The 18524-nt window shown below is 39.0% G+C and overlaps 1 protein-coding gene across 2 annotated transcripts in view; it reads right to left on the bottom strand.

Moving 5' to 3' along the window:
* The window catches only part of jade2 (jade family PHD finger 2), a 171074-nt gene that overhangs the window by 10479 nt on the left and 142071 nt on the right, over positions 1-18524 (bottom strand). The window contains exons 11-12 of one of the 2 annotated variants that reach the window (XM_078265608.1): positions 15256-15373; positions 5593-5724 (exon numbers count right to left, since the gene is read on the bottom strand). In XM_078265608.1, the coding sequence (XP_078121734.1) occupies positions 5593-5724; positions 15256-15373 (250 nt within the window). The remainder of the gene's footprint in view (positions 1-5592; positions 5725-15255; positions 15374-18524) is intronic. The other variant, XM_078265609.1, reaches the window with a different exon arrangement.

Raw genomic sequence — 18524 nt, forward strand, 5'->3', positions numbered from 1 at the left:
TTAAAACATCTACACCTGCTGCATCGAAAAACTTCCACCACAAAAATAACTGTGATCAAAACCTATTTAATTTCAAAACACATGCAGCTATTCAGTGCCGTGGATAATAACAATGGGCTTCCCTGTACAAGTGTTGCAGTTTCTGCAGGGTATTTTCCACTGCAAGAGACACAACTGCATCTCGGAGCACATAGTAGGCCTGCACGATTCGGGGGAAAATATGAATCACAATTTTTTAGCTTAGAATTGATATCACGATTTTCTGCCAGGATTTTTTTCTCACGAAGTATAATATTTATTGCACACATGAACCATGACAAAACTAAACAAATTGGCAGTACCAAAAATAGATTTTTTTTTGGCACCTATAGCACATTGCGCATAACCACAAGCCTGTAAACATAGAGGCTTCAATGAATAAAGAAAATAAAGTACATACTGGCCATTTAAGTACAGTAGGCTACCAAAAATAGTGACGTATAACACAATGAACTAAATATGGCCCTGATACAGGCTCTATCTGAACTCCTTGAACATGTCTTTACATAATTAAAACATGTCAATGTAAAAAAAAAAATCGAGATCGTGATTTTATAACGATTTATCGTGCAGGCCTAGCACATAGACTAAATTTTGTCTCTACAAAATACATTGAACCAGTGATGTTGGTCAGTAAATTCCTTACGTTTCATTATTCACACAGATAGGAGACTTAATGCTTCAATGCTAATATATTGTTGTTGACTCCTCCACACTTCCCCGCAGCTTTTTTGGTGGGGTTAGATGGTGACCTGTTAAGACCATTTAGTTTAACCCTTTGAGGTCTAAGGGCATTTTCACATCTTCTTAAATTTACCTTTCAAGGGTATTTGCATAAAACCGATCCCCATGTGTTTCATATCAAAATGTTCAGAACAAACTCAGCTTTCTGTATAGTGACGCCCACATTTTTTCTAGAACAATGTGTACAGAGATAATTTGGCACTAAAGCTGAAACAATGGTGTTGGCTTTTTGAAAGTCCTTAAATCTCTTTTAAAAACAAACCTTAACTTATGATGTGTTGTACGAATTGTTTCGGTGCTTGAAATGAGTTTACCAAAGTCTTAGGTTATATATGATTAAAGTAGTAAATAAATGTCTGAAATGAAATTTTGTAATATCGCTTTTTGAGTAGAAGTTTGACAAAACATCGTTTGGTGCGTCTTTCGTCCTCAGAGGGTTAATTGCTAGTTACGTTTCATATTGCATATCAGTGGGCTAAATACAGGAGTGAATTCTCTAGACACTCGAGTAAGAGCCTGAAAATAGTGCCCCCTTTTCTAAATCAAAAATCTATTCTGAATTTAAAGATTACAAAAATAAACCCTTGTTGCTCAAAAGTGGAATTGTCTTTTGAGGCAAGGTTAGGCAGGGGGACCCATTTTAAGTTTTCTGAAGCTGCAGAGTAAAATCGGCCAATATACAGGTCTAACTCCATTAATGTTCACAACACTACTTCACTTTCATGCACGAGTTTTAAAATGACAAAACCTTCCACTTACGCTTAAGCATGTTTGTCTCTACACTCAAGCCTGCAGCTGACACACAAAGCCAAAACTCCAAACTGAATCTTTGCAGATGTATGGATGGATTTTATGTTACAGACATGTTAACAATAGAGTGAGGTTATGCTTAGCTGTATATAATTCCTACCAACATGCTATAATCTCACAAAGTCAGAGCCCATTTCATTATCAACTGAGCAGCTCTGGGTTTCATCCTTTGATGACAGTGTGAAGTCTTTGTTGGCCGTTTTTTGTAGCTTTGAGCAACATTCTGTCATGTTCCTTTCCTGAGATCACAGGAAGGAACCTCAAATGTTGCTTTAGTGCTGCTGTCGGTATGCCAATATGTCCTGTTCATGTATTTTCTTATGCTTTTAATGTGTCTAATTTGTTGTTTGCGTGTCACAATTCCTCAAACCTTGTCTGTCTTAGCTGCAGGACTCTGATGACTTGACCTCTCTTTGGAGAAAGGGAGGGGGGAGTGAGGAGAGAATTTACCTTTGAGGATTTATTAAGAAGTAAATTGCTATAAATATTATCTATAATGGAAATAAACTGCTATATGACAAAAAAAAGCCCAGTTATTCATCAGAACTCATTTTCATTTAGGCTCTCCGATATTAATCATGTACAGTAATTGTCTGTGCAGCCCACAGCTTTTTACAGAATGTCACTGCAGGAATATTCATAACTTATTAGATCTAGCTACATATAAACAAGGATTATGCAAGACTACAAATCCACCCACCTGATGTCCTACATATAGGAGCTATTCGCAGCGCAGGAGCTTGTTTTTAGAGGAAGCCTGAAGATATAGAGGACTTTGTTTTCCATTTAATTCGCCCACACAAACATGCTGTATATAACAAGTAGAGTGTTTCTTTCCCTTTCTTGTTTGCATATTAATTATATATTATGTTACGCAATAACAATAACTTAAATTAGATAGTTTAATCAGCAACACTTTACTCTAGCATTTATAAGCACTATACTGTATGAAAGTAAATTCTATAATCAACTCAAAGTTTGTGCTGAGATTATTGGTCGACCTGTTGAACACTACTTTCAAACAACCCACAAGAAGAACATGCTCAGGCTTGCTAACAGCATCTCTTATGACTCTGTGCATGTTTTAAACTCTGCATACCAACTTTTGCCTTCTAACAGTGATTTAGAGTCCCTTCGTTTAGATACAACAGGCTTAAGAACTCTTTTATACATCAGTCTATCCTGTTGCTTAACCAAAATCAGTTTGCTGCCAATTAACATCTGGATCGGAGGACATCTTGAAATTTGTTTCTTTGTCATGGCTGTTTTCATTTTTGTACTATATGTGTAATTGCGGTTTTCTTTTATTTTTTTTTAGCTGAGCTGCTCGGGCATGCAAATGAATTTCAGTATAAACTAACAATGAAGTTGTATCGTATCGTAAAAAGATAATAATATTGATTTAAAAATAGTCCTCCAGAGTCTATAACGGTCTGGTATTCATAGCAGCGGTCTGCCATTTAGAAATAACCATAACTGACCAATCAGAATCGAGTATTCATCAAAGCCGTGTAATAAAAACATTAAATACATGTATAAATGTTTAATAAACAGATGATAAAAAATCCGGTCTATATTTTGTTGACCATGTGGTTTCCACCTAAACGCACTTTTTAAACCCTTTATTTGATCGTTTTGCTATAAATTATTTAACAGTGATTTTGACCTTCTTTTTTTTAAATGGCTTCAAATGGTTATGTAATTGTGAAGGGGAATATTTCCAAAAATAAAAGCAATAGCCTGGAAGATATAACCTGAAAGAGAGGAAACATGGCGTTTGATCCTGACAGCACGCTCTGGTTCTGCCACAACCAACAGAACCAGCTCTCATCGAACTGTCACAATGCTGCTGTCCCATGAAGCAGCTGCATCTGAAAAAATAAACTGAGGATGTTTTCAGGATGTCAGGAAATATGACTTTACTGGAGCTGCCGACGCATCCGAGAGTGCCAACTTTGAAAGCGAGCCTGTCTGCCTCAATGAATGCAGATAGAGAGGTAAATGCAAATAGATGGACATGAACAGAGGGGATATTCAATTTAAAATCCGAAACTCCCATGTTTCTGAATAGAGAGGCTTTGGTAGGTGCACCCCTGATTTAACACATCAGTCAACACATTTCTACCCTCGCTAAAATGAACCTGTATTACTTCTGCTCAGTGGAAAAAATAAATAAAAATAAACCTCTCTCTCGCTGCTCAGTGATGGAAAAACTGTTTTAGAGTGGAGTATCTCTGACTTTTATGAGGTTGTCTGTGCATTGAAATGTTAATTTGCACCCCAATAGTCAGGCAGGTGGCTTGTCTCGTGTTGACTTAAAAGCTACAGATTCAATCACCACAGCCGCCAGTGTGTGTCCATCAACAGTCTATCTTGTGTCCTCGAGCGAGACACTGTGCCTTTATCTCTTCGTTCACTTCAAGTCGCCGTGGATAAGAGTGTCAGCTAAATGCCTGTAAATTGTCAATGTTAGGAACGAATATCTACATGCATATAATCTGCGTGCTCAATTTCCATTTAATAACTGTCTTCTGAGCGTCATATGTGGCTGTAATGATCGGTAGTGGGGAATGGATCGCCTTCCAGCAGGGCAGACAACTATTATCATCCATCCTCGTCTCACTTATGATGAGGATTGGCAGTGACAGTCTCCCAGTCACCCATCAATGACGAAGATTAACACTGACAGAGCTTCCCACTTTCAGTTTTACCATCATTTTTATGCCTGTTTCAACCTCATTACAAATCTTCACTCCTTTTACCCATATAAAAGGTCTGTATTGTGGGTGTCAAAACACAGGGAGATGTTGTTTACAATGACAGTGATTAGGCTAGGTGAGTTGAATTGAAAAAATGCAAGCACTGGATTTACAGTCGACGCAAGGGGTTAACAAGTCCCGCCATGAATACAGTAGTTTTCGATTTATAGTTCATAGTCAGATTTCTCCAATTGATAGCACCACCGCAAGACTACACTGACATATCGTACATGATCGGGCAGTACCTTGCTTTTATTATATTCCACATAGTAATTGTGTTTACACGCGAGTTGCAGTGGGAACGTCCTGCTGGGTCCGTCAGTCTTTCAGTCGCTGTGATAGACAGCAGGGGTTGTGATGAGCAGAAGCTTTGCAGGATGTTACTGAACATTTGTAAATAACTGTAAATAATCCCCCAGCTGCTGCACCATATTGTTGATATATGCGATTATTTTTATTTTAGGTTGTTCTATTACTTTAAAAAACTAAATTCCAATAATAGTTAAGTCTATTAAGTGCCAAAAAATAAAGACAAATGCTCACCGTAAGTTCCTAGAGACCAATGTAACATCTTGAAATTGACTTGCAACAATAAATCGATTTAGAAATTAGTGATTGTACTTTTAATAATTGTAATAAAGCCCCTGGTAAAGTCAAGTTTGTGGAAAACCAGGACGTTCTACAGTACTACAGTTCTAGAGGCTAATACAAGATGATTTATTTATTACAAGAAAGCTGAGAGGAGGTCTGCATGATATACAGTGATTACATTTTTATAATATCCAGTCTTGCTGCATCTTCTCTCTCCCTCACTTTTCTCTGTGAGTGACGTTACTCTGCCAACAGCCAACAGATTGATGCATCAGATCAGACCTGCTGGGCCGAGCTGCAGTCAAATCCTATTAAAGATTTTACCATCGCACCTGACACTTGATCTACATTGAGCGACACACAGAAAATGTATGACAACACTGATGATGGAGGCATGAACTCTGTAACAAAAGAAAAGGTAAAGGATTCTCACCACAGCAGAATAAAAGAGCTTTCTGTTGCAGCACTTTTGATGCGGCAATAAATTATTTAAGACAAAGTCTTTATCAGGTAGAAATGTATATCATTCTGAGATTTACAACTTTTGAAATGTATTGGTTGTCTCGTTATTGCATTTTGCCCTCATGAATAGATTTTAAAACGCACGCACACACACACGCACACACACACACACACACACACACAGTACCTAGCTCTTTTAGCAGGGAGCCATTCTCTGGCTTCAATCTCTCCTTTTTCTTCTCAGGACTACTTTTTCTCCTCTCCTTCCCTTTCTCCTTCACTCCATTCTGCTTCCTCTTTTCTCCCTTCTTGGTTTTATCTGCAAGGAGACACAGAAGACGAGTTGAGGTTAGGGATTTAGATGATTACCTAAATTTAAGCTGGAAAGCATCACTGAGCCTGGGGAACTTCTACCCTTCAGGTGGAATTTGAGTTAGAAAGTAGAAGAGTTGTTCCGATATGCACTGATCCGATACCATGTAATTTAGCCCTGAAAATATCTAACTTAAAGTAGTTTACTTATGTTCTTTATCCATAATGACTGATTGTCAAATTAGATAATAAAAGAAAGTTCTATGGCATTCAATCTCTGAAATCTCTGTATGTATTTGTTCATGTTTTACAAAGGATTTATCCTGAGTCAGACCATACAACGATGCTAGCAATCGTATCACATCCATACAGGCATCCGTGCACATCCCTACAGCTGTTAAAACATAATAATTATAATATATATATTTTTTAACGCACTGGTATCGGATGGGTACTCGGTGTCGGTCGAGTTCAGATATCGGAATCCTTTTCAGATTATTTGTTGACATGTAGGAAATCATTTTATTCGCTACAACACAGCTGATGGAAACACACCTAAATCTAATTTTAGTTTTGCAAGATAGTAAAATGTCTTTCACATTTGGATATAATAGCATATATACATAGCTAATAAGACAGACAGTTGCAAGAGGGAGAAATAAAGAAGGAATAATAGAAAAAAGAGGAGAAAATGATCTGGTTAACATTCATTTAAGACCTGAAGAACTCCTTTCACACTCCTTGACTGCGTTGGATTGTGTTAGGGCAAATATTGTAAGCCAATTTGTGGTTGCAGAAAAGGGAAGGTGTCATTGGCTAAATGTAACTCGTCTCCTGATGAAGTGTGGGGATAGAGCCATAGTTCATCTTCATAGCACATTTACCCTTCTGCTCTACCCAGATAAAACCTAAAGGCCCGGGATGCATGTTGATGCATGACTTAAGGGGCTGTTTAGTATTCTAGTTGAAGTTTGAGGGTGAAGCTGACAGATCCAAGACCAATGTGGCCTTGATGAAGTCATGGGGTTTTCCCAGTTATCTGTCTGTGTGTGTGTGTGTGTGTGTGTGTGTGTGTGTGTGCACTGTGTTGCATGTTCTTGTATCTCTCTTAGTAAAAATCAAACAGTTTAGTCCACCTGTCAGACTTTGCGAAAAGAAAAGCAACTGCAACACTGTCAGAAACACATCAGTTGTATGTTCAAGTCCATAAGCATGCTGACACACACATTGTACACACATGTAACAGGGCCCTGCAGAGCGCCTCCCTGCTGTGAGCTGTCCTCTCACTCCAGGAGACTTTGCTCTCTCCCTCCAGCTGAGTATGACAGGTAACACAACAAACACTGATAGGTACACTTGATCAAAGACCAAATAAGACACTAATACTGCAATAAATACTAACTTAGCACAATGTTAATGTATGTTAAAGCTATACAGAAGATACAGTTTCTTTAGATCTTGTTAAATTTGTTAAAAAAACCTCTACCAAGAGGTACAATGATTAAAAAAAAAGCTTATTTACTCTACATTTCCATTAATCTGGGGTTAGCAGTTTGGGGTAACTGCGGGTCATTTTTCCCTTCTTCCCATTCTGTTGACACAGGATGGATGCTACATAATTTACTATTAATTATAATTTGTTTTACATAAGAAAAAGCAAAGATTGTCAGGGTCATGACGCGAGGGAGAGTAGGTAAAGAAAACTTATTTAAAACCACCAAAAAGAATATATGATCATTAGAGAGGATCATATCAACAATAGGGAGAAAATCAGATATCACGATATTCTTGACCAAATCGATATTTGGTATCGATATTGCGGCGATATTCTAGGGTTGACAATTGGTGCTCTAACAAAATATCTTCACACTTAGATTTTTGATAAATAATCATCAGCAATGTGAATATAAGTGTGGAAAAGGCAAATAATAGAACAGCCTGAACAGTCTGGTAAGTTCAGAAAATGACATCACTTTACTGTAAAGCAGCCTTTAAAACCAGTAAAAGACAACACTTATGTCATATCACGATATCCAAAATCTAAGACGATATCTAGTCTCATATCACGATATCAATATATTGTCCAGCCTTAATCAACAATCTATCAACATGCAAAATAACAGAACATAATCAAATTCACTGGTATTATAAAGGACAGTCAAACTCAAATGTTCAGATAACTCATGTACTAGAATTCAATTAGGGCTGCAACTAACGAGTATTTTCATTAGTCGATTCTTTTTTTTTTTTTTTTACCAACAATTCATTAATTGTTTAGGCTATAAAACATCAGAAAATTGTTAAAAAACGCTTGTCACAAGCTCCCAGATGACATGACACAATTCTACTAAAAGAAGGATAATTGATTATTGATAAGCTCTGCATTTAACACACACACACACACACACACACACACACACACACAGCATGTAAGGAAGCGATGCAGACACATTCAGACACACTCCACTGACTCACATATACAGCACAGTGATTATCTCTCTCTGTCTCTCATTCTATAATGTAGGAGGCCCTTATTGTTGGGATGTCTTGTTGTAACAGGCTCCTGCTGTTCAGACTAACACAGAGTCCTGACTGCATGGCTCACTAACTCTCCTGCTGCTGTGTATCATGTACATATACTGTATGTATGTGTGTGTGTGTGTGTGTGTGTGTGTGTGTGTGTGTGTGTGTGTGTGTGTGTGTGCATTGGTACAGCAGGCTTTTTTTTACAGCTACACTGTGGTTTAGAAAAGCTGATTTTATTGTTAGTGTATCATTCAGTAGTCGCTGTAGGGTGAAATATCAGTAACAGACATAAAGATATACAGGGCTCATTATTTTCACATTAAAAAAATAAATATACATTTGTAATTCATCTGGCTTTTCAAAATTAGGGGAACATTACATTCTAAACATCCATAATGCAAAGATTCATGTAGTCATCAAAGTAGTGCTGGGCATATGGAGAAAATCAAATATCACAATATTTTGACCAAATACCTCGATATTTACACAATGAGATTTGGGGGGAGGGGGGGGCATTTAAGGCCTTTATTATATAGGGTCAGCTGAAGACATGAAAGGGGAGAGAGAGGGGAATAGACATTCAGCAAAGGGCCACAGGTCGAAGTCAAACCTTGGGCCGCTGCGTCGAGGAATGAGCCTCTATATATGGGTGTGCACTCTATCAGGTGAGCTACCCAGGCGCCCTAATTCCTAGATCTTTTTTTTTTATAAATCTGGACATTTTTCAGTGAAGCTCTGTAAACAAAACTACAGCCCCGCTAGCAGCTCTGCGAAGCTGTACTTAGGCACCGCAGCAGCGCTTTGAGACATGCTAACAATTGCTAGCACTGAACAAGAACTACAGCTGAGGCCGTCAACATTCTTTTTTCAGGTATTTTGTCATATTTATTGGACAAGTTAAAATGTTGACCTGATGATGGCCCTAGATAAGAAGTCAGAAGGTATCACAGTTATTAGAATAAATCCTGAGGGGGACTTTTAATGTCTGCACCAAACGTCATGTTCATCCAATTGTTAAGCCATTTCACTTAAAACCACAAATGCCAACCTCTTGGTGGTTCAAGACAAAAAAGTCAGGGGATCATCCTCTGGAGGCCATGAATGCTTGTATAGAATTTCATTTGAATCCATTCAATAGTTGTCGAAATACTCCAGTCTGGACCAAAGTGGTGGACCAACTGACGGACCAACATCCTCAGCCTCATCATAGCTGTGCCGCTACAATGGCTAAAATAAAGAGTATTTAGCTTTAATTAAAAGCTTAAACATTATATTGTAGCCGTTTTATAGAATACAGTATAGATTATTTTAAAATTGTGTGTCAGTACAGTACATGTCTACACTGTGTGTGGCTGTCATAGGCAGCAGTAGGCTGTCCTCATGCTTGCTTTAGCATGGAGGAGCAGGACACGCATGAATGAAGCTGAGAGAGACCAGAGATTTCACACTGAGAAGACCATTGTTTGTGTGTGTGTGTGTGTGTGTGTGTGTGTGTGTGTGTGTGTGTGTGTGTGTGTCAGTGAGAGAGCAAAAAAAAGAGTGACAGTATAATACACTACGAGTACAATACATGATGTGTAGAAAAATAAAAGCAAAAGAATGAAGAAAAGAACATTGTTAGGTTAAGTGGAAGAATAAACAATGTGAAGATGTTATGGAAACTGACAGCATGAATGCTGATCAGGAAGATGAAATGGAATGGAATGAGGTGTTAAAAGTGTGGAGGTGTTTTTTATTTCTAGGTCCATGCCCGATCACCGCCCGGGTCGTAAGGAAGATGTTTGGAAATGTCTTCTCGTGAAAAGTTATGTGGAGTGAAAGCTGCAGCAGTTTGTAAAAGTTATGAGTGTGACAAAACATGCAGAGAACAGGAAGGACAGCGATGTGGGGTGCAGATTAGTTTCAAGTGAGAATCGAGTTTGTTAGATAAAAGCGTTTTTTTGTTTGCGTTAGTTAAGCTTGTTAGTCATGAGTTTTAATTTAATTAAATATTTTTCAGTATACCAATATGCTTACAATCAGACTATCATTTTTACTTTTAACTTATTTTACTGTATCTGAAAGTTAGGGGTTGGTTGGTAGCTAGGATACAACCTTACAGTGACTAGATTTTTTTTCAAGAAAACTACACAGATGTAAAAGTATTGAAGAATTAAAGAAAGCTGTTTCCCCTTATAACTATAGCACCTGCCACTTGCAGCTTCTCTCATGTACAGCAGCTTCTCGATGTGTGATTGTCTACTTAGTTGTGGCTGTTCACTAGAAAACAAAGCCAACATCCTTCGTATCCAGCGTTTAAAGCCCAAACAGAGATTGCAAGAACTTGTACCAGATTAAATACTTAATGGATTTCTTTATGTCCAAGGTACATTTAGTTTAGTGTGTTGTATGTCAGACCCTAATCACTAGACGCGAGGAGGCTGGACTGCCAGTATAACAAACTATAACTCTTTTCGACAGCAGGAATTTCTGTAGTTCTGGAGGCTTCAGTCTCCTTTTCTCGGCCTACACTTCTCTTTTAGATTTATGGTTCTTCAGATGCGGTACAAAACACAGACAAAAAAAGTATTTTTTAGTTCCTGATATAGTTCCTGGAGCCCCTTAGTTCACTACAGGGCAATTTTGAACCTGTGCTGTCAGAGTTCAAAGGTATGGTTTAATAAGCCTACCATTTGAAATGTCATACAAAGTATGAGAGCAACGCGCATTGGCACTCTGAACTGTGAGATCTCCACTGGAGATCACACTGAAATAGAAAATGAATGCTAGTATTTGTCAATCGTGTGAGCTTGGATAGAAGTGAACTAGAGATGGAGTGAATATTTGTAGGATGTGAGTGTAATATGACTGGACTGTAAAGTTTTAAAACTAAAACCTGACACGTAAATTAGTGTGACGGTGGCAGGAGTAAGGTATGACTGTATGAAACTTTTTTTAAATAAAGAGGATTTGTAAGAGTGCAGGTACATCTACCAGACACTTCTCCCCCCTTTTCCAATTTATTTCATGGCTGTAAACCAGGGGATCTTTGAGGGAGCTCCCAGAGGGAATGCTTTTTCACACAGCTCCTAAATTGTAATTTCTTTCTTTTTTTTGTTTTGACAGGAGGACCATCTTATCCGCTGATCTCCCAGGGACCATTTTTCAACATTTTCCCCAAATCCCCCCCCCTAATCTGATCTTGTTCTTTATGATCTACAGCTTGGAAAACTAGTCTTTGGGGTTTCAAGGACACCTGCAGGTTGTAATCTCAGCGCAAATCCAACTATCAGCAGTGGAAACCTTTTTAAACACTTTTGTGTCAGATTTGCTTTTTCTGCTCTTTTGTCTTTACATTCTGCTGTTGCCTTTCTCTCCATCTCTGCAATATTATCCTTCCCTCCAAACCACCTTCCCTCTCTTGTTTAGAAGGTGCAACAGCACCAGGGGATTTGTCTTTTTGAAGTGTGTGATTAATTTCCCCTCTTTCTAGGTGCACTGAACTGCAACATGCGGGTCTGTGTGTGTGTCCCATTTCTTACCTGAGCTCATTAGTGCCATATGAGAACATTTTTTCTCTCTCCTACTGTCTTTTCCTCCCTCTCTCCACCCTTTCACACTCTATTATCTATCATCGTTGCTACTCCTGTTGCTACTCCACTCTTTCTTTCATCCTATTACATTTGTGTCCCTTCCCATCCTCCTCTTCCTCTGTCCTTATTTTCTCTGTCTTGCTCACGCTCTATCACACATGCACACACACACACACACACACACACACACACACACACACACACACACTTGCTGAGAGCAGATCAGAGAGGCCAATACTAACCACTGTCAGCTTGTCACAGCTCGGTTTGAGCCAAAATGTAAATGTGGTGCACTTCCTGCATAACAATAATACTCTGTGTGTGTGTGTGTGTGTGTGTGTGTGTGTGTGTGTGTGTGTGTGTGTGTGTGTGTGGAATATAACAACCTGTATTTTTCACGTGCATCAATATGTTTCCTCCAAAGGCAATAAAAACATTGAGGTTTTTAATCACTGTTTTGGAACTTTTTTAATGTTATCATATATGAATTAGTTGTTACAGAATGATACTAGATGCCATATCATCATGCAGACATGTACTTTCGGCATTATGCTTCTTTCTCTGCATGTGGGATTAAAGGGACATCGCCCGCCTGCCCGTCCGCCTTGCTAGTAACATGCTAGCATTCACAAAGCATGACGGGAGCTGCCCCGACGTGACAGAAAGGCGGATAAACATGACAAACAGACAGGTGGACTGGCAGACAGGACGTTAACCATGACAGATTTAGTACTATGAGAGACAGACAGGTGGACAGAGGGTTGTAGTTCTGTTTCAAATGGGTTAGAGGAGACGTGTGTGTTTTCCACATGGAAAGAAGCCCAGAGGGAGATGAGGTGAGGAAGGATAGTAGTGCTGCTCAGGGTTTGCTGCAGGTTTCTGAAAATCTGATTTTTACAGTTGTAAAACCTTTCTGTGCTGCCTAGAAATGGATGTCAGACCAATTTAAATACCAAAAAAACAACAAAAAAAAACACTGGCAAAACAATTTTTTTATATGAGATACTGTGAGACTGAGCACGTTCAGTGTATTAAGACATGACATCCAACATGTTTTGCAGACTGTTTTACGCCTGCGCTGTGTTCATATAAGAGCATTTGGATCAAAGTCAATATGACCGACTGGACTGCAAGTCAGAACTGACACACTAATGACGATCCGTTTTAATTTATGCAGCATTTATAATGTGATGTTTTCTTAACTTTCCCATCCTGCTTTGACCAATAAAACCATCTGTAGTATTCTTAATACTTATTCTTAAAAACTATAACGTTGTAATGTTTACAGTTACTTTTAGTGTTACAAAATCCCTTTGGGACAAAGAAGAACAACTGATGGACTGACTGAAACAGTGTCAAGACAACCAAAAATAAGATAGAGGATAGAGGAAGAGAACACCGCAAATGAGAGAAAAAGAAGCAAGAAAATAACACATGGAGGAGAAAATAGATAGAGGATAAGGAGAAATGGAGAGTGGAAAATAAGAGTGAAAGATAAAAGAGGCAGAGAAAAGAGGTAGATACAAGGTGAGGGACACGACAAATCATTATAGCAGACAACCTCATCCTTCACTCGCTGGCACGCACACACACACACACAGACACACACACACACACACACACACACACACACACACACACACAGCAAACTATCCTCTCTAATCTAACTCCTGTGGCAGTGAGAATAGATATGGCTGTTTAGTGCCAGCAGCACAGCTCCCGGTACCTGATGGCAGCAATCTGATGAGTCAGCAGCTCTTCATGTGTGCGTGTGTGCATGTCTGTGTGTGTGTGTGCACATTTGGTGTGTGAATTAGAGAAAGAGTGAAAGTGTTTGTAAGATTTAGTGGAGTGCATAGATGTGTGTGTGTGCAGCCTTCCTCAGGAATGATGAGCACTGCAAATTGAGCACTAACCACAAACACGCACACGCACACACACAGGGGTGGGCTGACAAGAGTTCACTATCATTACCATGACAACAAGCTTTCGCTGTCATCGCCACTGACAGCTGCAGGTCATGACTATGAGAACTAATAGGCTCCCTTAACATTATTCAAGGAAGATACAGGTCACTATCATTTTTTAACAGCTACACTTAACCATCATCTGTGTAACTAGGGTACACCATCATCACCATAACAACAACAGTCTGGCAGCCAATGAGAAACTGATACGCTAAAAATCTGTGTGTTATTTGACTTGAAGCTTTGTTTTATTGATTGATCAGGTTGAGAAGGTTGTTCACTCTCACATTATTCCGCTGATACATATCTCCAAGATAAGCTTCTATCTATTTACCGATGACCTTCTGTAAAGGAAGCTGTTAGTTCCTTTATCTCCTCCAGATCGCAATTTAATTTAGTCAATATCTTGAATATTGTTATTATTTGACTTTTTTCTATGTTTAGTTTTTTTGTTATTTACTCTTTAAAAACTCTAGGCTACATTGTGTAATATGGGACTGATTTGTGAAGAAAGTTTACAATTAGAAAAGCTCAGTATCAAGTTTGTTTTATTTGGAGAGCTCATTGACCTTAATTTGTTTTAATTTCTTTATTTAAATCTCTTTTTAAAGCTATTTTTTGTATAAAAAAGGCACCATTATTGTTTATAAATCTACTTGTAAATCTACTACTTTTACTAGATAGTGCTGCAGATAGGTAATTATAAGATACACCACTCTACCGGGTGAGCCAGAGGTCGCCCCGTCCCATTGTTAGGTTAAGTTTAAGTTTCTTGTTTTAACCATCATTGACGGTCTTCTTTACCCTGTTTAGTCTCTGCTGTGCATATTTGTTTCAGTGAATCTATCCATATTGTATTTGTAAAACAGAGAGAGGTGTTGTTTCAAGGTGAAATGATAACAATGTTGACTCTAACATGTGATTAAAGGTAACATTTTCTAAAAAGAATAAATACTAAAAATTTACTATATTTAACCTGCTGGTCCCACAAAGATTAGAAATCTCGTTTTGAGCAGATATCTACCAACACAGCAGAATCAACTTGTCCTTCTCGTTCTCCATCAGTGCAGCTGCATGAAATGCATCAAAGTCAGTCATCTGTGCAAAATGGATAGGAAGTCAAGCTCCATTTATGTGGATGGTGTGTGTCACAACATCTGGCTGAACCATTATTCCAGTGTTCTTTGCTATGAAGGTGTCAAGTGTGGCCTACTGTTCAGAAAATGATGACGGGCCATTTCCAAAAACTGTCCACCCACCACATTCAGTCAACAAGGGTTTGGATGTAACCGTTATGCACTTGACCTTTCCAAATTGTACTCTTTTTGTTTCGGGTGGACAGAGTGTGTGTTGGCGGCCTTGGCTATAGTGCTAGAGTGGGTGAAAGGGAACAGATTTTTACATTGGCGTGTTGAGATAACCGGAACAAGACAAAATCACCACAGACACCCTCATGTTTTCTCTCTCTCTTACCTCCAGCAATGTCCTCTTCCAGTAGTTGTATCTGCAGATGGAAGATCTTTTCCTGGAGGTCGCACAGGGTGTGTTTCATTTTCTCCCTCCGTGTCACCATGTAGCACAGGTTACGCACCTGTAACACAAGACATCACTGTTACAAACACAGGCAGCGAGATGCATCTTCATCGTCGTGATTAAGTGCAGAGACGAACATGAACAGTGACAAATTACCACCAAACTCTGCATCTCAACAGACCTTTTTAGGCTCTTTCAGTTCATTGTTTTGGTTTTATGGCACATTTATTGGTTTTCTTTCTGTCTCAGTACAGTACCAAATTCCATTTCTAGCAGTTGTTTTTAGCAAAAAAAGCTGTGATAAAAACCCACTGTATGCTACCTGCCCACCACCAAATGACAGACACACAAAGTTAGCAACTAGCTGGTGAAGAAAGTGGAACATCTAGCAGGTTTCTGTCAGGAGTTGGTGACCAAAACAAAACTAAAAGAAGAAAGAGAGTATGTATTGGACCTAGGCTCATCAGTTGACATGAATAATAATGTCTCCATCTATTGGATGTATAAATAGGCAGCTAATCCAGAAGTAAAAAAACAAACATATAACACAATCAAGATTATTCTGCTACTTCCTTGTGGCCTAAAAAGACACACAACTTTAATAATAATAATAATAATAATAATAAAGATAAAGATCAATGAAACAACATGTAACATCAGAGGTTTATGCGCATCTAGTAATGAGACAATAAGAGGTAAAAGTCAAGAGGCGACTTCCCGTTTCCTGCTAGTAAACTGGATCCCAGACTCTTCTTCCACTCAGACTTAAACTCCAGCTGAGCCCTCCTGCTTCTCCATATTGCCAAATTACTATCATATGGCCCTATAAGCAGTATATGCTGGGAGATGCATGTGTGCATGTTTATGTTAAGCACATATGGATGTTCAAAGAAAAGCTGTGGTTGTAAATGTGTGACTATTTTGAATTGGCAATGGCAACACGTAAGAGAGAAGGAGACAGAGAGAGAAGAAAGCAATAAAGAGGCTGAGACTAATAGTAAGACAGAAATAGATAAGGAGAGATAGGTACGGAGAAAGACAGTGCAAAAGGCTGAGTAAACAAGATTTGGCGCGGTGCCCTGGCAGCTGTAGCTGTAAAATGGTAACTAAATAATTTTCTCTACAGATAAAACACTGGTTACAGAGAGTATACTGTAGATACCCATGTTTGCTGAGAATGTGGACAGAAGAAGGGGGAAACGACTTATTCACATGCAGTCACAAATTAATCACACCGCATTCCCTTTACGCACAATTAAAGCTAACTTTGACCTGCAACATTATGAGTCTCTCCAATGTCTGGGACTGATGTTAACTGTTTAATTACTTGTTTATGTACAGTAACTGCACAGCGAAATAATAAATGAGGCATGAGGGATGCTTAAAGGCTGGGTTATGTTCGAAAAGAACTAGTTCATACAGCTTGTCGTATAACCGTGCTGGAAGACGTAACGGTCCCATTCGATGGCGAGGTGAAAAGCCGACTCTCCTAGAGAGGGGAAAGTTGCAGTAATAATCCTTTTAAATATGTACATACCAGCGCACACCTTTAAACAATCTGTCCTGGAAGGCATTCGTAGTGTTACAATGGCTTGTATGCATGAAAAGTGACAGAAATAGATTTTTTTAAATAATGAAAGAAGAGAGACTCAGAAGTTTAAATCCTGCATACCTTCTCATCTCCACACATCTTACCAACCACGGAGAGAAATAGCCATGATTGTTGGTTTCGGAAATTTACAAAAATAAAATCAGAAACTCTAATGTCAGAAAGGTGTGGGGAGGGTTTTTGGAAGTTGTTTGACCATCCATCAAGCACGTCAGTTGGAGCATACAGACAATTTGCTTTTTGCTAAAGGGCTAAAGGATATATTTCTTCTGGTCTCAACCCACCACCAAAACAGGTTGCAACGGATAGTTACTGATTTTATTCATAACTAGTCATATATGAGGTGATGGGAGTATACCATGAGCTGATATTACTTTAGTGGCATAGGCTAATAGAGCTCATGTGAACTGAGAGTAAGAGAAAGACACAGAAACACACACAGCACTTACTGTACAACTTGTAGCCTTACTGTTCCGTAAATGGTTTAACAACACCATGTACACCACAGTAAAGGTTTATAGCTGTTTAATGTTCTTATAGGTGCAGTTGTATGTTGGCTTTGAAGCAAACAGCTACAAAGTATTACAAACACTGACATACTGTATATGCACAAGACAAATGATTGTTCTCAGCTTCTGTATGCTGTTGTTTTTTTGGGATTATATACTGCACATACAGTACTATCCAACACACAGTCATGACAACAAAGTAACTGCAGAGAGAGGGAGGTAGGGAGAGAAACTAATTGGGTCCAAGCCAGAGCACTTGAATCCAAAACTAACAAGCCAGAAATGGGATCTCTGCCAACTCTCACAACGGTAAATCAGTAATCATGTGTCTCTAACCACATCTGTGTGTGTGTGTGTGTGTGTGTGTGTGTGTGTGTGTGTGTGTGTGTGTGTGTGTGTGTGTGTGTGTCAGCATCATGCATGTGTGAGCCTGAAGATTTGCCATGGTGCTAATGGGACAGGACAGACTGTGTATGTGGAGTGTAGGAGGGTACGGATTCAGGTATTAAAGACGCATAACGAACAAAGGAATACAGACATATATGAGAAAAATATTACACTGGTGAACACAACACGAAACAGCATCATAGGTTGGAACTTCCTGCAAGTGTGTGTGCGTGTGTGTGTGTGTGTGTGTGTGTGTGTGTGTGTATATGTGTGTGCTTTTGTGTGTGTGTGTGTGTGTGTGTGTGTCAGAAAGTGTGAGATAAAGAGGGAAAAAGAGGCCTGTATGAGTTTGCATTTGTGATAATGAAACAGAATTGGTTTATTTGTTTACTTAAACAGTTTATGTGTGTATGTGTATTGGCGGTCCAGAAGGCTGACCGTTAATCGTTTGGTGTTAAAGGATTCGTCAGCCTGGCCTATCTGACCCATTCCATCCCTGTCAGCGCGCTGCAGATAAAAATAGCTGCTCAACTGGGACACAATGTGCAGAGCCTGGCTTTGATTAGGACACCCTGTCTGTGTGTGTGTGTGTGTGTGTGTGTGTGTGTGTGTGTGTGTGTGTGTGTGTGTGTGTGTGTGTGTGTGATCATACCAACTACCTCTGCCTGGGCACATGGCAAGGGAATGGAGAGCAGGATGGAAGG

The sequence above is a fragment of the Sander vitreus genome, chromosome 13 (assembly GCF_031162955.1).
Source record: "Sander vitreus isolate 19-12246 chromosome 13, sanVit1, whole genome shotgun sequence".
Lineage (NCBI taxonomy): Eukaryota > Metazoa > Chordata > Actinopteri > Perciformes > Percidae > Sander > Sander vitreus.